This window comes from Leptosomus discolor, chromosome 2, assembly GCF_034619465.1.
Source record: "Leptosomus discolor isolate bLepDis1 chromosome 2, bLepDis1.hap2, whole genome shotgun sequence".
NCBI classification, from domain to species: domain Eukaryota; kingdom Metazoa; phylum Chordata; class Aves; order Leptosomiformes; family Leptosomidae; genus Leptosomus; species Leptosomus discolor.
The window spans coordinates 78090837-78113329 of record NC_141392.1 but is presented as its reverse complement, the minus strand read 5'-3'; the positions used below and the strand labels follow the sequence as shown (position 1 = coordinate 78113329).

The window sequence follows — 22493 nt, the reverse complement described above, 5'->3', positions numbered from 1 at the left end:
AGCAATACATGTGTTCATCATTCCACGATTTAACTGTTTTATAGTCTATGGGAATAAACAGCAGGATACAATCGTTTGCAACATCCGTTTACTTTTTTTTTTTTTAAACTTTTTAAACTAAATTAAGAAAATATACTTACAGAAAAAAAAAAATTTAGATGAGCACAAAGAAATGCCATGACAAATCCTGAGACAAATTATCCTACATCATTGCTAGTCTATGAAAACTGGTTTGAATAATAAACATACTGGAGTATTCAGTGACAGCATACAAATCAAAAGTATTTGTAAATTATTAAATTGTGCATGTTTTTAAATGACAAAACATGCTCACGGGTTTACTTTAAAATCTCTCACTGCTTGTTATCAAAGTTAAAAGATCATTTGCATACCAATACACATACTGTAAACATGAACTTCTCATTAAGGAAAGATGGGTTTACAGTAATTTGATCTTTTACAAAAAGCTATTGGTAACTGAATCTCTCAGTGTCTAACTTTCTAGAAAATTAAACCAATGTTTCCACTCTCAAAGTTGAAACACTACCGCTTTAGGAAACAGCCCTGTTTATTTGTTAACCAGAAAGACAATCAAGTGGCATCTTTCCATTTGCTCCTCGGCTGACAGTTTCAGCTTCATTATATTTTACAAGAAAACAGCAGACTTGCAGAGGTCCTGTAAATTCTTTCATATCGCAACTGATTTAATTACAGCGGTGAAGAAAAGCAGCGGTGATGCAAAATAAGATCAGCCCAATTGCCCTTATCTGATGATAGGATCTCTCTTCCTGTTTGGCTCACAGCAGTGAGGACTTCTTGTTTTGTTTCGGTTTTTTGTTGGGTTTTTTTTTCTGGTCAGGCTGCCTCTCTCAAGACTGACAGAAGCAAGAAGTTGACATGCCCTTAGAATTCCAGCTTGAGAATGATCCTCATACCAATACAGCTGAGTTTCAATCAGTAGGTCGGGGAATGATACTAATGTGGAGAAAATTATCTGGATAGCTCATATGTTCGCTTAGCCATTGTATGGGTGTTTCCAGCATTGGCTCAATTCCATGAATCATCACTTGAGTCTTCTGCTCTCCATCTAATTCAAAAGAAAAGAGAAACCACTAGTATACCATTCAAAGTTCACAGAAAGAGTAAACATTTACTTACACTTAATTTACGGTATATTTAATTGGTGTTACAGAGTTTAACATTTAACAGAACAAAAAGCAGGAGATACTGGTATGGAGAAAGCTGAGATTTCTATCATCTAAAACAGAAACTTTGAGTTAAAATTAATTCCAAGAAAAAAAATTGCGTTAAAATGAAACTTAACGAAAGTGCCACCCTCCTTTATTAGTTTCAAGTTTGTTTTTTTTTTCCTAAAGTGATCACAGCTTGGTGTCAACACAGTTAAGGCATATCCATCTAGCCTGGCTATAAGCCATGTGAATTTTACACCGATCATGCTTAAGATTTTGAACTTCCTAAAACGTACTAATAAAGTTGTATTCTTAATACTGTGATCTTCTGAAAGAGCTGGACTATGTCTCACACATGCAATACATGCAATATTCCTGAAGTAATTTTGTTTTGCTAAGAATAATATACTTAATTCTCCAGCAATATTTCAGAATTACTCAGAAGGCTGAGTTGGCACCAGCTTTTTCTCACTTAGTTTCATCTCTTGGAAAAGCTAAGCTAGCAAATGATTCCCAGTATGACAAGAATATTTTCTAAGAATATTTCAATTCTTTTTATTTATACTTGTCCCGGAGGATGCAAGTACTTTGATCCTTTGATTCAAATGATGGGAACCAGCTAAAGCAACCAACATAACTGTCATGAAATGAACTAAAAAAAAACAAAAAATGAAAATTTATTTCAGAGCCTTGAGATGAGAAGAGCATCTGAAATATGCTCCAAATAATACTTAGGGGAAACAAAAGTAGGCAGTGACCTTTTACTGTTTTTATACTATACTCTGGCATTCTCACATGGACCTACCACAGTGAAATCCACATTCAGTACTCAAAAATATCACTGCCTTCTCTAATTGGCATTTTATGCCTCTCTCGACTGTCTGTATTGCAGAACAAACCAGCGTGCTTCCTAAGAGTTGCAAGGAAGAGAGCAGAATCTAGAGGTGAAGGTACCATTACTGGCTTTTTCACTCAGCTACCCCAGTTGTAGCATAATTCCTACTTTATAACATAGATAAAATCTTATTTGTTTGGTAACCAAAATGATTTGACAGCTGCCTGAAGAAGTTTGTATTATAGCTGGGTATCTCTGCCAGCACAGGCTAAATTAGACTAGGAACAATCATCCTTGAATACGCTGTCGACTTTGTGCTAGTAATAATTCTTCCTGCAGAAGCAGACAGTTATGTTTGCCTACAGTAAAGCTTTATACTTAGTTACATGTTACCTACATACGGCATCATATTCTGTACAAATTCTTGATTAAATATATAAAGTCTGATTCTCTAAATGGCATAGTATACACAGTATCACATTAAATTAACCATAAACAACTGCTGGTTTCTGGTTTTATTGTACACAGGTCAGAAGAACGCAGCACATCATTTAAAAATAAAACTTCTGGTATTTCCAACCAAAGCAGGTATTTATTGGGCTGACACATTACTAGTCAGATTGTCAAGAGTATAAACTTCAAAAGAAAATATCTCAGAAACCAAGTTTTTACATTGAGAAGTTCAGGAACATCTAAATATTTTTAATACTAAAGTAACTCCCAAAAACACGTATTTAACACTTTAAAATTAAAATCTATCTGTGGTTTTCCATAAATTTGCCACAGAGTTCGTGACTTTTTTTAAAAAAAATTTCATAGTATCATTTCGTTTTCAGAAACAACTAATTTCCATACAGCTGTTTCTGCATCAGTACTGTGCTAGCCACCTATATACAGATGACTCTTCTTAGCAAAAACTTGCATGAAAAATAGATTAAAAGCTTTAGAACCTCAGTATCATTTTCTTGTCTTTGGAGGAAAGCCTTATAAGTGATAAACACTTTATTTGGCTCTTCTTTTACTGTGTGACAGAACATTTCTGGATGTGTGTGCATGCACATACTAACTTGATGCCTCTTGCTTAAAAATGAAATGCGGTTAACCTGGCTGTCCCCATTCCCTGCTCCCTACCCAACTTTGTCCCTTTCTCATACAAATCTTGTATTCTGTTCCTCAGCAAACTGAGAAAGTCTCAGAGGTCAATGAAGAATTTACAGTTTAATTAAAGTCTAAATCTCTGCATTAGCATTGTTTGTGCTTTAGTATTATCTCTGACAAAGCATCACTTCTCCTTAATTCCTTTTCCCCTCGAGGCTTGACTAAAGAGATCTTATCTACCAATTCTGTGTTTACTGTAGCCCTCTTTCACAAAATCCATTGTTTTTACTCCAGCATTCTTCCCTGCTTTTGTTACTAGGGACCATAAACTCTCACTTAAGTTTACCCAAACTTTCCTCAACTTTCATGTTTTCAGTAACTTCCCCATTTTGGATCACATAGAAAGTCTCTCTCCTATAGATGGCTCCTCCACTTTATGCAGCGAGAAGTTGTCAACAGCAAATACACTTAAAAATTACTGGAAAATAGTCTTGTTTTCTCCACAGCTGTCTAATTCATATCCACTGTTACCACTGTGATCTGGGTTCTGGATTATTTGCTAGCTATCATGAAAGCTTCATTCACCTGATTCATAGATATAATAAATTTACATCATATTTTTCCTTCCATCACTGTTCACAGTCTTAAGAGTTGTAGCCTATTTTTTATGCATCTTGACACACCAAGTGCTGTCCTCTTCTTCCCCACCCCATATCCTATGATAACAAAAAGTCTTTTTTAGACTTCACAAGAGTGTACAAGTTGCTAAACCCAACATACATTTAAATGAGTGGTGTAAGATTTAAATGACTTAATTACAAAGAAGATTAATGCCATTCTATGTCACTGGACTAGGCCTATAAAAATTAGGGCAAATAACTCCGCTCATCTGTAGTGCACAGGGTCCAGACCTGATATCATCATCACTGTCCATATCCATTTTACAACATTCAATAATGTAGTTAAAAATTCTGGATTTCCTCAAAACCAAGAAGTTCAAATTTTCCAGTTACCTCACTGACTTTTTTTTCCTTACAAAATCATGATAGAATGGAGTTACAGGTTAACTATCACATGACCTAAAGATGGTTTCTTTTACTTTGTTGCAAATTAATCTCACGAAGAAGATCAAGTGGAAATATCAGAAAAACAAAAGCATAACAATGCATGTTTTGTAAGAAGTTTTTATAATGTGTGTACATAGTAACTATTTACTTAAAATCGGAGTATTTTTATACTACCGAACTGATGCACAAACAATAAATACTGGCTTACAAAAAAAAAAAGCCTCAAAACAAATTATGTCATCTGCTATCAGAGTCATTGTCCCAGGACTAAATGATTTTTCTTTGCTTTCCCTGTGGAAATCCATGAATACAAAAGACTCTTTAGCTCCTGCAAGTCACTAATGGCAAGTGATAATATAAAGCTTTTTGGTAAAACTTAACAATATTCTGTCTCCAGAAAGCAGGTAATTATGCTTACATGTTGGGTACTAAGACATTTTTGAGACATTTCAGATCACTTAATTTAGACACTAACTCAAAGGCTGCCACACTTAAAGTAGGTACCTGACCCAGGCTAATAAACCACACCACGTCAAGTCAGAAGAGTTTTCCAACTCTGTACGGAAAATGGAGAGAAACAAGCAGCTCTGAAGGGAAGGGTTTATGAAGAGGTCTGCTTCTCTATCATCTATAATGTACCTCAGTGTTCCTGATCAGGAAACCACCTTGATCCAGCCAAAGAAAGTATTGGCAAAGGATTCTCTTGCAGATAGGCATCTGCTGGAAGGAAGCACCAGATAGTGGCTGTTGCATCTCAACAGAGTCCCTATGGCAGTGGCTCAAAGCGGCCCTCAGCCTTAGGCAGCTCGAGTCCACTGTCCCTTCTTTGAGAATGCCCTAACTACTACAATATTTGCTGCTGCTAATCCCAAGCTTCCTCTAAAACCCCTCGATATTCAAGAATCGGTGAGACACACACAAAGAACAAAGAAGAGAAAACCTGTAGTCTTCAGAGAAGGTAGGAAGATGTGCAATGTCATGGTATCACATGGTAAATTTTTCTATTTCCTTCAGCTATGTAAGTCATTGCTTGCATAACTCAATAACTCTCTCAGTATAAGGAAACAAAATAATTTAATTAGCTTATTCAGCATCAATTCAGATTGTTATACACACCCTGATGCAATCTAAATACATTTTTCTACTGAATTACCCTTTTATTGAGCAAGGAAGAATTAAAGATGGAGGGAAAAGTAAAGATCACTTTTGAGAAAGTCAAGTGCCTAAGAGCAGAATAGTGAGAAGGGACTACTTCTGGCAAAGGTACATATTTCAGCCATTTTTCCCTCAGATTTGCACCACAGTGCTCACCAATGCTGCAGCTACACACTCCCTTTCACCTACACAAGATCAGCTTCTCTAGCCAGACTACATCTGTGATGCACCACTTAAAATTCTTCAGTGGGATGAAATACCTCCCTTCTGATTTGTGGCCTCTAGCAACTACCTGTCAGGGCAATTTAGCTGGCTTGCATTCTTTTACTGATAGACAATACAAGATATTCAGGATTTAGCAAAAGTGTCCCTGAAGTACTTCAATTAGAATCCTCTGTATGCAAGTCCTCCACATGCAAGTCCTCCGCATAGCAAGTCCCGGAACCTGCCCGTAGTCATCAAAATGGACAACACAGAAACCACAGCTTCATCCTCTGGGCAGCTTCACTTATAAATTGGCGTTAAAACCCTAAAAAGGGAAACACAACCCTGTGCTCCAAACAAGGAGCAAACAACGCACTTCTTGCATGATACAAGGCCACAGGACTACATTGGACAAGGATACTAAAAAGTCTAAGGAGTAAATATAACCAAGGAAAGTGTCATGCAGTAGCAACCTTATGAACAATGCAACAGAACTAGTTTCCAGCTTTTTCAGCTGGGCCATAAACATTTGCTTGCTTATCTTCAGAATACACCATGTGTTCTGGATTAGATGATACTAAAGGTATTCCTGACAACAGGTTATACCACACTGTAGGAAAACTCACCTTGGGTCAGCGCAGTTCTCCTTTTGTGGCCGTGATGCGGCTGCTTTCCTTTCCACCTCTCCTGCTCCTCAGGTTACCAGGCAGGAGAACAGGGATTTAGGTTCATGTATCCTGAAGCAGCTAGAGCACTCCTCGACAGTGTGTGCTCAGCAGCTGGTGCCTCGGACATCTCTGAATCTGAAGCCACACACCAACATCTTCACTGGGAAGAGATTTTCATCTACCTCTTTAAGATCTCTTAGCAAATTACTTACAGATACATAGCTTTCAGTAATGTGCTTCACATGTAGATGCAACCACTGAGTTCGTTACTGACAGATATCGCTGACTCAATTTTCAAAGCCTAAAGCCAAAGCTGGGTGGGGCTAAGTCCTTGGCAAGCAAAGGTGAAAATTTCCTTCTTGAAAGCTAAACTTCTGGTCTAGCACAGAGGATCACATATGAAACTACATGCAATTACTTACAAAAGACTATATTTTAGCAAGCAAATTCGAAGACTGCTCTAACCTGTAACCACAGGCAGTAAGAAAGAACTGGGCAGTGGTTGAAGTTATCCTTCCCCTCTCTAGGCACCTCAGGTTGGATATTCTAGGACATACAGAGAAGAAAGCCCCAGACAAGCCTCACAGTCTAAAGAAGTAGTACCCCAGTGACTTCTGCACCAGTAGTAGAATACAAATAAACAAGCAGCTGACGAACATACTTCACTTTTTGCACTTTTAAGTAGGTAACATCTCTAAAAAACCCAAACCCTCAACACTGTCAGTAATGGTTCAATGTGATACGAGGGATTTTTCAACTGCTAGCGCTGAAACTGTTGAATAGCACCTAGCTCTTCAACAGCATCCTGGCCAAAACTGAAAACAGCTCCAATGTCTGATATTAAAATTGACAATGTCTGGATACCATTTACAACAAAAAGGCGTCACAAATATTTTCACTGTGTATGCTACAAAAATCACAAGCTCATAAACTATCCATAAACTCAACAAAAAATTAAGCTAAGGGGTATTTATGAACATTTTCACATCACTTTTTTAATATTTACTTCAGCCAGATACCATATCTTTTTTTAATTTATGGCAAAATATTTCTTTGCTCAGTGAGCAAGCTTAGCTACAGAATGAGTTCAATGCCATCTATAAATCAAATATTCACACTTTGCTTTTCTGAAGTGTCTTAAAAAAATATATATATTAGAAGTTAAAACATATTATTTCAGGCTTTTCCATTCATAAACTCAAATTTAACTGGAACATTCCTGCAATCAGTTTCTGGCATGTGTATGTGTAATAGCGACCAAAGTACAGAAATACGGTGAGATGTTCAGATTCCAGAGTAATGATGACCTCAATATAAAGATCTCAAATAGAAAAACAAACATGGTTTTTAAACAAATCTTACTACTCAGCTGAGTACTCAATACATACAGAGTTTTATGGGAAGTGTATACAAAAAAAGTTGAGTTTGGTCAAATGTCTTGGCCAAATGATCATTTGCTCTTTGAATGAACTCAGCACAAGTAGTTCTGACAGCGAACACAAGTTCTCTTTACTGATACAAAATATTTTACATTTAAGAAATGACAGCTTCAGAATCAAGGGTTGCTACACATTCTATTGAGCAGGGCTTTTTTTTAGTTAAAATTTTTAAAATAGGAATAAAATCTTAGTATGAGTTTTCAGAAGCTTCACACTTGCCTATTTCAGCCATCATATGCCAGGCTTTCCTTACTTTTCTGTGAATTCCACCCTATGTCAAAAAGGACCCTGCTCGTCACAGCAGAAGGCTCCATTGCTGGATGTGACGCAATGGCCACAGCAATCTCAGCATACATTTAGCTTTACTTTAATCGCGCATAAACGAGTGAAATCCTTATTCCCTTCCTTTCCCCTAATTTGGAATAATTAGCAGTTTAAACAAAACCACAGGTGATACACTGGATCACAATCAGCAAGATATGCTGTTCAGTATCCTCTGACCGAGAGCAAGAACACAGAAAAAATTCTGCAAAGCCAACGCTAAAATAGCCTAGCCACAACAAATGGTTCCTTTGACCTCAAAAATGTAGAGGCTGATGCGTGACACGAAAGCACGGGACTGACTTTTCCTTCCTGCCTACATATTCCACCAGCCCTGGGGAAAGCCACCGATGCTGATTTCAGGTGAAGAACTTGCACACAGAAATACACGGCCAATGCATCATTCAGAACAAGTCTTGCTCCTCAAAATGATTTTGTATCTGGAACAAGCATTGTTCCAAACACAAGATGTGGTTTGGAGAGTAAGAACTTCAGTTCCTGGATAAAATCCAACTGCCAATATGAACATAAACAATCAGGTAGAACTGCCTAACTGGCAGCAACACGAGATTATCTCTCATTTTAACCACTGCTAGTAATAGGAGTTCAATTGCTCAAACTAAAGGTCACAGTTTTCCTAAATATATGTTCTCAGCTCTAGATATTCTTAATATCTACACAGATATCCCAGAAAGCTTTTAACTATGGCAAGTTCCTGGCCTCAAAGACAACTAATGGCAAATAAAATCAACAACTTTGTATTTTGCTTAAAAAACTCTTTTAAAAGAAATGTTGATTTTTAATAGGTTTACTGAATGACTCCTTACAGATAACAGAACAAGAGTGCTTAACCTATCTTTTCTAATTCATTATTTTGATTTTTTAAATTCTTCTCCAAAATAAACAGTTAAAAACATCAGCCTCTCTCCATCCTGGTGTGTTTTGTCATTAAGTGTCTCAGTTTCACTCTTATAGCACCTTAACATCATCTTACCAGAGCCCCTCATAAAAACTACTGCTTCTTAGTCCAAAATGCTGTGACAGAACTAGACCTGTGTCAACCTCAGTGAACTCTGTTCTTTCAGAGTACTTGACTACAAAAGCCTAACTCCAGGTAAGATATCTCAAGTACTCCTCTACTCCTCTGTTGCGACACTGTCATGAAGTCCATACTCACTGATTTAGTGCTGTGTTTCTTCACATGGTTTTGACACAGGCCATTTGGCTGATCTCTACATGATCTTCTTGTGGCATAAACATCTCCTGCTTGAGTTTAGACATTTGTGACTTAAAGAAGAGGAAAAAAGTTTCTTTGTCACAGTTCTTAGTATAATTAGGTTCCCTGGATTATATTCCAGCACAGTCCTAGCTTTCTCTATCCTCAGAATGAAAACAGATGAATATGCAACATTATCATCTACATTAAAGATCATTAAATACTGAGATCAAATACTTGGCATCACCCTTATTCATCATTTTCTTCTCCATATAATTTTCCCTCTCTCATTATTTCCTGTCATATTCTACGTCAAGTCTATCCTCAGGTCTGATAGCCACATTTCTGAAACATAACAAAAAATGTGGATTAAACTAATCACCACAAGCAAAAGTTTATTACAATTTGGAGCAGTTTATGAGAACTTGGGTCACACTTCTAATCTCATAGCAGCCAGAATGCCTGCAAACAAACTAGAAAACTTTTTTCTATTCCATTGAACAAGTCTTTAGAGAAAGTGAAATTGGCCTCAAACACCACCAAGTCCAGGCAATCTGAGCAGGCTATTTTTATCAGTTCTCCACGCAGTCCAAAACAGTTAACACTGACAGTAATGCCATCGAAGACAACTAAGGGTACTTTTCATTCTGTAAAAGAGCTCATGCAGCTCAGTGGAAAAGCAGATAGAGGATGGAAATGAAAGCTCTACTTAACTGAACTTTGTTGGTTATTTAAAAATTTTTATTCTTGTATATTTAATAGAAGCTTTTTAATGGGGTTGGTGCAGTAAGTTCCAAACTAATTTATAACAGAATCCTAAAATACTTTTCTTAAACATCTAACATTTTAAGTGGTTAAAGGGTTTTAGACGACCTTACAATGACTGAGCCTGAGATGCTTCCCATCAAACATCTAGCTTCAGATAGAAAAAAAAAAAAAAAAAATTATAAGATGAACTCCCAGGAAGTTCTCTTACATTCCTTCTTCCTTAGCATCAGTGCCTTAGCCTCAGCCCTGAAACAGAAATAAACCTGTGCTAGTTCCTAAAAGACTGGGGTTAGCCATTGAAGCTTGTAAAACAATTTTCTGCAATATGTTTAAGTCTGGCTACCCGCACGTGAACATAGAGACAGCGCTCAATGCAAATCATGCTGCTGTGCTGTGTAACAAGCAAGCACACAACCCATTTATATATACAAGGAACAGGGAAGGTGTGCATTAAAAGATAAGCACTTGAACGCATGACAAATTGAGCCCAACTCATCCATGTTATTTTTTCCATTGTTGAGGGGGAGCTAAACCACTTTTAGTGGTGTGGCTTTTTTTAAACAGCAGGCATCTTGACTTACAGTAAGTTAACCCTTTCATGCACCGTGCCCTTAATTAGATTTGAGGTTTCCCTTCCCTCTAAACTGTGCACAACTAACCTTCTGAAATTAAGGCTATCCCTGCATACAGCTAGAGAGCTAAACGTGATCAATACGGTTCTTGAAAAAAATGAAATCTTTGATAAAGATTTTTCTCTATAAAGATTGGTATAAAGCAGATCAATTTGCTGCAAAAGACCTTTTGTTGCTAATAGTTTGTAAGAACTTTTATAATGCCATTGTTCTGAAAATACTGTTATGCCAAACAATTAAATAGCAAATTCTCTACACAATCATATTATACATTCCCTATGCATATGCACATTCATACACTTTTAAAGGTTTTTAATGGCATTCTCGAACTTTCAACCTCTATTTTACTTCATTTTCAAGTTACTGTAATTCACATCATGCCTGCAAATATCCTTCAATTCTAATGGCCGTCAATCTTTTATAATGAATTTTTCAGCTAATCAAATGATGAACTACTCCTAGCAAGGCAAAGCAAAGAAGGATTACTGTTGCTGCAAAATCATTGTCAATGCAGAAAAGACCAGCACGTTTACTTGTTTTCATCAAATCATAATGCTAATTGGTAGTTTACCATCCCAGTTTAATAAATCAAATTCAAAAGTGGACATTCGGACATAATTACAGTTTTAAAACATTTGCCTGAAAAGTGATAAGCAATATATACAGATCAAAGTGATTGCCATTTCATGTTTTGTACTTTCCTCCACTTAACTGGAGAAAAATAAACTGGTTTTACCTTTTTTAAAATGCTACTTCCAGCAATATTAATATTATATTTAACAAAGTAAACAACATCACAAGCAAACTATACATGAAAATGGAGATGACTTATTCAATTAACCCCAAAGTATGGACAGTCTTGTTCCATGTCTGACAAATTCTTCAACCTCTGCTAAGCTGATCAGTAAAAACTCAGCTAATTGAATCCATCGATGTGAAAAACCACAGGCTCAAGTCTGTACTGCATACATCAAGCTGAAGGGTTTCTGCTTCAGCCATGGCGGTAATAGTCAGTGGGGTCAGGTCAAAGAGGGTTAAAGCGAGTCAGGATATAGCCAAAGGAATACATCAAACACTGATTTTAAAAGGGCAATTAATCTTAGACAGAAATGCTTCCTGGGGAATGAGATCTCAATCTTAAGAGCACACTACATGATGTAGCAGTAAAAATGTACATATACAAGCTTAGAGAGCTTTCATCCTGTGATCACAAACAGAAGGGGAGTGCTGTTTATCAGAGAAATACAAACCCTTGCTAAAATACTTACATTAGCTTCTTCCGGGCCCTTACTCCTTGAAAAATAAATTCTTTAATGAGCAGGCAATAGAGTCTGCACACATGAAATATCTTTTTCTGTACACGTACTGTAAGTTCTTTTGAACAGCTAGTAGATTAAAGTATTTGGAGATCTCTACCACAGTAAAATTAAAGAATTTAGTCTTGAAAAATTCAGGAAAGAGTGGTTAAAGGAGTGATGGAATACCTGAAGGGCCCTTTACACTGAACAGTAACTTAAAAAAACAACACACAAAAAACCAAACTGAAACCCGAAAAACCAAAACTCAAAAGCTACCTGTTCGGAGTAAAGATTGGAAGTGAATTTTCATCAAAAGTTCATTTTAATTTTTCCATTCCAAAAGATCAAGAGAGTTAGCTTCAAAGCTGACAGATTATTATATAATCATTATTTTAAAAGACAGCTTTTTTTTTTTTTATTTTAGAGCTCAGAAAGTATTTTTCTTTACTTTACAGCAGAAAAGTAGATCCATAAAACTTACAACACATACATACAGCATTTGTAAATAGAATTTGCCAAGTCAGTATCATTAATTAGTTAGCAATACTACTAGGAATCATTAGTTACATGGACAAAACACTGCAGGTACATACCTATGAAATGAGTTACAGCTAATTTTGCTGCGTTAGTTTGCAACCACCTTTTCATCTGAGAATACTGGTCCCCAACATCACAAGTGGCAGAATGGCATCTAGTCGTGTACCTGGTCCATACTCTGGCTTCTTTGCTTAAATTCCCAGCGAGTAACAGTTTGCATTAAGACACTGGACCTAGTGAAGTTTCCCAAACTGTAGACACCCGCTGCATTTTGCCATTCTAAGTGTGGTGATGATACCATCAGGAAAAAGGGCAAGAGGCACGAGGCATTCAAACCTTCAATGACTATAAGGTGCTATGCCACACGCTGTGCACATGCCAACCCACTGCATAAGACTTCGGCTTTGACATAAGGAAAACTTTACCTCTATTTTCTTACAATATTCTCCAAATAGCTACAGGTGCCACATAAGACAGAAAGTGCAATTTATCCACTGAATGTGAAGTTATCGAAACCTCTGATTAAAATGAGGTACTCAAGAAGGGGAAAACTACTATTAACAAGTGCTGCTGAATCCTTAGAGAATAGAGTAGGACATGGTAAATAGTGTTTATTAGTGGATTGCTCTGCTTTGCATTATTGGTAAGGTTGCTATTTTCCTCCTAATTATTTTTTGTAGGTCCTTTAGTTTGCAGGTTCTCTTCTTTTTAGCCCTGTAAGTGTTTATCTCCTGGGAAAATCAGGTTATACCTACAAGCATCAAGCAGACTAGAACAAGATTGCAAGAGAGAAAAGCAAGGAAGACAGGAATGATTTTACTTAGCCTGCCCCCCTCAAGATACAGTACATATACCTAATTTGAAGGTACAGATGTAGCTCATAAAATGGACTAGAATCCACTCTCCAGACCTCAGGGCAAGTGCCAGAGAACAGCTAATGCCTATTCTGCTAAACCATCTCCCCCTCCATATTGCTTACTGAGAATAGTACCCAGGCTGCTCCATGAACAGTGCTCAAATTTTCTGGGACAGTATTAATTGGCCCAGACCAAAATTATGCCAGAGAACTGCTAATAGTCATACAGCACAAACAACACATGTTCTAGCCCTGTTTTGTTTACTGGTATAAATAAAAACACTGACACCACAATGTCTAAATCCAGTTGTGCGCTGCAGTGTCTTGGTTGAGAACTTCATGTTGCAAGTCTTCACAGAGGTTTACTGCTGTCTCCTGAAAGCTTTGGTAGACCCACTAAGGTCTCCAGTTACACTTGCACCAGTTACAGCATTAAAGGCAGCAGTGATTATACAGCATGCGAACGTTAACAGGATGATGACCCCTACTGAAAAAAAGAATTTTGGAGCATTCTCACATTTTCCATGAAACTAACCATAAAAAAAAATATCCTGTAAGTTAATATACTTTGTGTACTTTAGCTGTTGCTGGCAGGCTTGTTTCTATGAGCAAGGATATACGAGAAACCAGAAAAAAGGTTTGTTTTGTTTTTTTTCTGTGAAGTTTTCGATAGCTTAGTCATACTGAGTGACTTCTATGATCTCCTTGGGGTGAGACAGACTGATTTAGATCAGGATTCAAAAGAAAATCCAGTTCTGAACTCTGCTACTAACCTCAGTGTGACCAGGTGCAAGCCACATCACCCCTCTGTGCCTCTAATTTCTCTTTCCTTTTTGTCTCTCTTCACTCATCTTTTGTCTAAGTGATAAATTCTGTGGGAATACACTGCAATTCCTGGACAGTGCATAAAGAACCTGAGGTCTCCGCCTAAAACACAAAAAGTATTCCTTTTAAAACCGAAAATTCACCACAACTGAAAAATTTTGTCAAGATGTTTTGATTCCAACGGTTTTCCTAAAACTCATATGCATGGCAGATTACTGACAGAAAACTTGTCCAATTTCTAGTAATTTTCCACAACCTTTCCTTCACTGCCTAGATTTTCAGATCCATAGCATTCCATCAGGGATTTGGGGGTAGGATGCTGATGCTCCCAGGAAGTGCAGCTCTACTGCAGCCCACGAAGCAGGCTGCTCTAGGATGAAAAATACCACCACTCTTCAGCAGAGAATTTTTGACTATGATTGCTTGTGATTTCCAAACAGATTAAGCTAAATTTTGGAAAAGTTATTTTGCTCTGTGGAAGATTTTACTTTCTCCATTTCATGCTACTACTGTCAATAATAGACCTAAAAAACTTTGTTGTGCCTGAATAAAGTCATTGGCCTTCTGACAAATTTAAAGAGAATAGTCTGGAGTCTGATACTAATAAAACTTATTGGGTGGCCGACAGAACAAATTTAGCTGAAGCTGAACAAATTTCCAAAGGCTTGTCCGAGAAATAGGATTATTTCCCTATTTGCTGTACCTCTTCCTACATTCAGCCTTTTTGAATGTGCATGCATGTGCATGCCCAGAAACCACTTCTAAGTCACAAAGAAAAAGCACATTACTCTTGTGATATTAGGCAAGTGGCTGGATGGAAGAGGAAAGACTAGACTAGAATAGACTGTTTCAGCTGGAAGGGACCTACAATGATCATCTGCTCCAACTGCCTGAGCAATTCAGGGCTGACCAAAAGTTAAAGCATGTTGTTAGGGGCATTGTCCAAATGCCTCTTAAACACTGTTGGGCTTGAAGCATCAACCACCTCTCTAGGAAGCCTGTTCCAGTGTTTGACCACCTTCTTGGTGAAGAAATGCTTCCTAACCTCCAGTCTAAACCTCCCCTGACACAGCTTTGAGTCATTCTCAAGCGTCCTATCACTGGATACCAGGGAGAAGAGCTCAGCACCTCCCTCTCCATTCTTCCTCCTCAGGAATCTCCAGAGAGCAAGGAGGTCACCCCTCAGCCTCCTTTTCCCCAAAGCAGACAAACCCAAAGTCCTCAGCCGCTCCTCACAGGACATGCTTTCCAGCCTTCTCACCAGCTTTGTTGCCCTACTCCAGATACGTTCAAGGACCTTCACATCCTTCTTAAATTGCAGGCCCAGCACTGCACAGTGTTCAGGGTGAGGCCGCACCAACGCTGAATACAGCGGGACAATCACCTCTTTTGACCGGCTGGTTACGCTGTGTTTGATGTACCCCAGGATGCAGTTTGCCCTCTTGGCTGCCAGGGCACACTGCTGGCTCATATTGAGCCTGCTCCCAACCAGCACCCCCAGATCCCTTTCTGCAGGGCCTGCTCTCCAGCCACTCCTCACAGACTTTATACTTGTGCCCAGTGTTACTCCACCCTAGGTGCAGAATCGAGCATTTCAACCTGTTAAATTTCATCCCATTTGCCACTAGGAAAGCGGCAGAGGGCTCACAAGCTACCAAGCTGACAGAGGTAAAGTTGGAGCAATCCTTAAAACCAATTTATGCTTGCTGTCTCCTGAAAAATTCTATGCCGAAACCAGTCCCAGACCGCCACCACGGTTTTTTCTTTTCTTTTGGGAACAAGCAAGCCAGAACATTCTGCATATACAGAAGCCCTCTCTGATTATGAAAGTGTTTGTTTAGAAATGAAGGCTAACAAGAAGCCACATAAACAGCACAGCTGCCACACTACTAACTCCCAAATTATTTGCACCTTTCTGTGTAGTCATGACAAATTAATTCTATATTCATTAATTCTGTAGTCATGACTATTAATTCTACGATCTCAAGCAAACCTCTGGACCTCCACCCCTTTTGATCAAAAAGAACTACTAAATCTAAAGGCACGCAATTTTAACAGAGGAAAAAAAAAATCTTTCCACTTCAACTTAAAAAAAAAAGCAACTGGGGCAGGTAGGTGTGTGTGAGTGTTAAAAAAAAATATCAAAAAGTCAGAAGTCAGATAGATGAAAGGCAGATGCAGAAGGATAATCCAAGCAGATGGCCTGGTTAGGAAAAGATAGCAGGCACAAATAATGACTCACACCAGAAAGGAGATGTACATGCTGACCTCCTCTAACACGGAGAGCACCATTCAGTCAAGGACACAAGGAGGGTGGAACAGCTTAACTAGCAGTCCGAAGTTCAGTTCTGACCTACGAGATGACTCTCACAGTAGGAGACAGTGGACTAGAATTCATATCACTCGTGAGCTTTTAATTATCTTTTAGTATGCCTGCACACTACAAGAATTCTAACCCTTCACAATATTGTCATATCCATGTGGGATGAAAGTGTGGCTAATAAACTGCCTAAAACCAACCAGGGCTAGTTGTATTTCTATATTTAGGTGGTCTGGGAAAGTATTTCAACACTGTACCTGCACAGCACTGAAAAGCAGAGACCAGCCTGCAGAGAGCACAAGCACTCAGACTTACTAGCTAGACATTGGGAGCAAAACCTTCCAAAGTTTGCTCACCACCAGAGCAGCAAGGACTGGGATGGTGCTGTGCTGCTCCTCTCCTTGCTGTGCAGCTCCCATGGTAAACCCCAGGTCCAGCTAATTCTAACCTCAGACAGGGCAAGCCCAGTTATATTTCATGTCAATGCAAAGACATTCACACTCCATACATTTACCTCCTATTGCACTATTTGTCACTCACATCAAAACTAGGGGCCTACAAGGCAAATCTAATAGAAATTCAAATTTCTCTGACTAATTTGCTGGAAGTCAATGCTTAGAAAACTGAGGGAGAACAAAAAAATTAATATGTAGTCTCTCACACAATATACATTAAAAAAAGCTAAGAGTTAATTGAAAACAGTTGATCCCTAATTTTACAAAATCATTCAGTACAGCAAGTCTTAAGAGAAAAATCCTGGAAGTCTTTTTGATCCTTGTTTTATTTCTGAAAGAACTAATGACACTGCTGTAGAAAGAGGTCAGTTCACACAGCTTTTCTGAATGAACAACAATGCTGTGAAAACTGGGATTGATTGATAGCCTACTGTTTGCGTCATTATGTCCAAATGTTTACCATTTGAGTCTTCAAGGAAGCATGAGACAAAAATCAAAACAAGTTTTATGAAGACTTCAACAACACTGGCAAATTACAATTGTATCCAGAATTGTTTAGACATGATAGTTGTGGAAGAAAACTGTTTCCTTCTGCATTAAACAACTTTTATCTTCGCATTATGCACTATGTCTTAAATTTCTGGTGTGGAAGAGGAAAGCAGCTTTTCCCTCTCGCAGAACAACTCTGTTTTCTATAATTTTAACCCTTTGCCTCGTCAAAGCATTCCGTTGAACTCAACGCTGTTTCCTCTTGCAGTTGTTTCTCTGCAGCTATGTAAGATCATACTGTGCTCATTCCCTTCTAGTAAGATGAGTCACCATTTCTAAACTAACTGTTTACAATATTAGGATGTTCTTTTACAGGAACCTCACAAATGTCTACTAAAAAAAAAATTATTTTTTTAATTGCTGTGGATTATTCACTTTTTTCCAAATTTGATAAACTCTGAATATCAGAACTGATATCACTGCTTCTGGAAATAAAGGCTCCTTAATTGGCCACAGGAACATGCATCAAATGCATAAAACCACAGTGAAACGCAGCATGGCCCCTCCAGCAGCCACAGACAGACAACAATTTTATTTCTGTCATTAGTGACATTGTTACTGTAAGCAGGTAGCCTAATCTACCTAATTTCAGTAAGACAGAGGTTATTAGACAGTAGGGGAAAATAGCCATGGTGCTATTTCCTTCATGCACAGATAATTAACTTTGTTATTCAGCAGTTTTGGGAAAAATACGCAAAAGTAATGTGTTCCACCACACCAACTATGTGAGCTTATGCTATATTTGCACGCAACAACTTGGCCTTAACATCTTCTCTTCCTTACCTGGGTAGAAACTATAACTATGTGGTCTAAGAGACCACAGGCAATGTCAAGCTTCATCTTCACATACTCCCCCATAATACACTAAAACTTCTCACAAACAGTAGTAACTCTGAAGTTATTTAAATGACTGCTTGATTTTCAGGAACTGGAACTACTCCTGACAATTCTACTTTACCACACAAGAGCTGTCCAATTAAAAGATCAACTTTTGTCTGTGCAAGTGGCATCCACAAGCATAGGAAAAAAGATCAGGCAACAAGTTTACAAGCTGTAGCATGAATAATCAGAATAATCTGATTCAAACCCTGGAGTCTTCATGAATGGATGGTTCATATTAAAATAAAAAAGACATCTGTCATGAGCTTAGATTCAAAACTACATGACACACAGCCTATGAGAAGTAAAACTAGGACTTTGGACTCTTGGCTGGAAAGGATCTTTGTACAATTTCAGAAGCGTAGAATGGTGAACGAAAAGGGGAACATTGGACAATTTTATTCTGGACTTCCCAGAGTAACCAGGACATTAGTCATCTTGAAGGGCATCTGAAACCCGAGAGATCTAAACTGGGAAATGGAAGAATGTTGATAGACACGGTATCTAAATATCTTAATTTTCATATCCAATGGTACAAAAAATTGTTGGAAAACTCAAGGAAACTGATATAGAAGTATAGGTAATAGAACATCACAGGACAAAAGGATGGAAAGCAAGAAGAAAGAACTAAAGCGGAAGTGACAATGACTAACTGCTTCCCTGAAGATCTACTTCTATTAGGAAATCAGCCAAGGCTTGAAAAACTACAAAAATAGTTATACCTGTTATGGTGAGCTTAGTCAAAGAAGAGAGTCAATTTTAAAGGATGCAAAAGCAGATACTAAAAGAATAACAAAGGACAGCAACAGTCATGTATAAATGTATAACTAGAATAGAAGTATTAAAGGAACATGATGCAGGATAAAAAGGAAAAAGCTGTAGAGCCACTGTCAAGAAAGAAAATACGATGGGTCAACACAAGTTGAAAAAAGAACTGAAAAATAAGTGCCACTCTTCCATGATGCTGAGATCAAGATCAGAAATAATTAAACATTGCCCAAACCCTAAATCACCAGCTTGCCTCGGTTTTAAGTATGAATAACTAGGGAGAAACAAATGTAAAATCAAAACCAAGCACCACCCCCCCCCCCCCAACAGGATACGATCAGAACTGAGAACTAAACACAGTTTAATATGATCAAGCTGCAGAACTTGCAAAGTTTTACTTTAAAAGACTGAAAACCAAAATAAAATTACACAACATCTAGTAAGGATTCCCAATAACTCTAGGAGGTCAGGAAGAGTAGTCCATGAATAGCAAGCTAAGTGCTATCTATACAACCACAGAACTCCCAAGTCCAATTTCAATTGCATGCAGCCTTTAGACAAATTTAAGTAAACAGTAATTATGGATATACAGTAAATAAGAAAATGTACTAGTACACAGCATCAGTTTACCCATACTAAAATTTCAGACTGAGGTGTCTCTTTCATTTATGAAGTGCTGTGTAACTGATAAATTACAATTTATTACTGCAATAACTAAAACCCAAATAATAACATGTCCTAAAGAGAGAGATTACAGTAGGCTGGAAAACAGTAAGCGATTACTGGATTAGTTTGGTTTTGAGAATATTGATATTTATTAAACATGACAAGTAGGACTTCACTGCTTCCCAAACTTCATGTCAACACAGGAGGATCAGAACAACAAAGAAAAAATGGGAACAGATTAAATGCATCAATATTAAATACAAGTTAATGCATTTTCTGTGATGACTTGATCTTGCTATTTATTATGTTGCCACATAACCCCAACTGCTGCCTGTGAAGCAGCTGAATAGGCACCAATGAAAAAGAACAACTGCTTGGCTAGTGAGAAAATATCTGATTTAACACATTGGCTGTCTAAATACTCGTTTGAGAGAGGGTTATGTCAGATCTGTTCTAACCTAGTCTTGCGGAAGAAAGTACTATACAGTATTGCAGTAGGAGTACTGTAAGGTGAAAAAAAAGCATCTTCTCTGAAGGTTCTCTCAACACTGTATCATTCTTAAAGATGTTTGCTACTAGTAAGCGTAGCCATTCTCATTGCTCCAGAGGGACAGGGTATCCTTTACAGTCAAGATAACTAATGTAATTGCCAAAAGTTTTAAGAACTACACTGGCTTCTTAGTGCTTGTTCTAATTCAAAGTATTGCATTTCTTCACACTTTCTAATCATTATACTAGTAATGTATAAATTGCCTGATATGCGTTTTGACAAATGAGTTCTAAACTGCTACACTCTCTGTGACAACTCCACTGTGGTGATTAAGGACAAAAAAAAAAAAAAATCAAGCTAACACTCCTTGTAGTCTGAAGAGTTAAAGGATAGACTCTAAGTAGAAGTCACTCTTTCCTTTGGTCTAACAATGCCCATGACAAAAGCCTTCAACTTTTATCCATCAGTTTTCCTCTAATCAACAGTTTAAGGAGATGAAACTATTCAGCAATCCAGAAAGGAGCACTGTAGAGCATTCACTACGCAGGATAATATACACATAACTGAATAAAAGGCCAGTTTGAGGAGACAGGGAAGTATGGGTTGGGATAATAACTGCTCAAGTTTTTATTTTTTGGAGCACTTCAATAAACAATAAAGGCCTTGAATAAATAGTTTCATAAGCTAATTTAAATAGAACGCAGTATCTAAACAGTTACCCACAGACTGTGAACAGTCCAAAGTAATATTGACACAGTATTTTTACAAAGACCATTTTCACTATCGCTGTTTTAATGTCACTATTCAACCTGTTCTACTTCTGACAACCTTCTTTACAACATGTAATCAACATACATATTCAGCCTATGTATATAAAAATAAATTTTTTCATTGAAATATTTTTTCTCAGCACAGTTAAAAGAGAGACTTAATTATATCCATGTTTCCTAAAGCAAAGGCATATAGACACTGTGGGTGGTTCTCGAAACCCTTCCCTCTCTCTTCTTGTGGTGGTCCCTAAGTATCTGGCAACAGGAACAGCTCACATATATGGCTACAAATGTTGAGTCTGAAAATCATATATTCTCTGTGTTCCCACGGCACAAAGCTCAGTTGCGGATGTCACCATAGACAAGCTATCACCACAATTACCATGAAGCTTCCAGTTGAACGAAAAGTCATTGGAAAAGACTGGAAAACATAGAGGAAAAAGGAAAAAAACCACAGTTGAACAGATGGAGAAAAACAGAAAGAAAGAGAAGCTTATATTGATTGTGTTGCACTGACAAAAAGATGCAGCTAATGTCACTACTGCATTAATTCACTAATGAGGAGGGTTAAAAAAAAGTGTATTGGAAAAATATCTAAACTATTTTTTGAAAACAAGAGTGAAAAAAGTTGAAAGCAACTCGTTTCACCAATACCCATTATGTCTTTAATCACATTATGTCTTTAAGATGATTCTCCTCCTCTAGTCTGCTCTGGTGAGACCCTACCTGCAGTACTGCGTCCAGCTCTGGGGGCCCCAGAAGAAGAAAGACACAGACCTGCTCAAGTAAGTCCAGAGGAGGGCCATGAAGATGCTCAGGGGGCTGGAGCACCTCCCCCATGAGGACAGGCTGAGAAAGTTGGGCTTGTTCAGCCTGAAAAAGAGAAGGCTCCAGGGAGACCTTATAGCAGCCTTCCAGTACCTGAAGGGGGCCCACAAGAAGGCTGGGGAGGGACTTTTTACAAGGGCCTACAGTGACAGGACGAGGGGTAATGGTTGGAAGCTGGGAGAGGGCAGGTTTAGACTAGATACAAGGAAGAAAGTCTTCACCCTGAGGGTGGTGAGACACTGGAGCAGGTTGCCTAAGGGAGCTGTGGATGCTCCATCCCTGGAAGTGTTCAAGACCAGGTTGGATGGAGCCTTGAGCAACCTGGTCTAGTGGGAGGTGTCCCTGCCCATGGCAGGGGGGTTGGAACTAGGTGATCTCTGAGTTCCCTTCCAACCCAAACCATTCTATGATTCTATGATTATTTTAATGCCTTGACCAGAATAAATGTAAATTGTAGATTAAAACAAAACCATGTACGTTCACAAGAACAACAATTAGAAGATACCAAAAACAGGTTCAAAGAGGACAATTTTTAAATCACAAAATTCAAAGTCTTGACCACAAGCTAGTTTTCCTTCAGAAACTGTTTCATCAAGATTTTCCTGTGGAAAGAGACTATTGTCATCATTTTATCGATCACATACTGAAGTCAAAGAGAC

The 22493-nt window shown here is 38.0% G+C and overlaps 1 protein-coding gene across 1 annotated transcript in view; it reads right to left on the bottom strand.

Annotated features, from left to right (window-relative positions):
* Positions 1-171: 171 nt before the first annotated feature.
* Positions 172-22493, bottom strand: part of ATG5 (autophagy related 5) — an 81483-nt gene continuing 59161 nt past the window's right edge. The window contains exon 8 of the mRNA XM_086461332.1: positions 172-1087. Within this exon, the coding sequence (XP_086317458.1) occupies positions 951-1087 (137 nt within the window). The 3' untranslated portion in view covers positions 172-950. The remainder of the gene's footprint in view (positions 1088-22493) is intronic.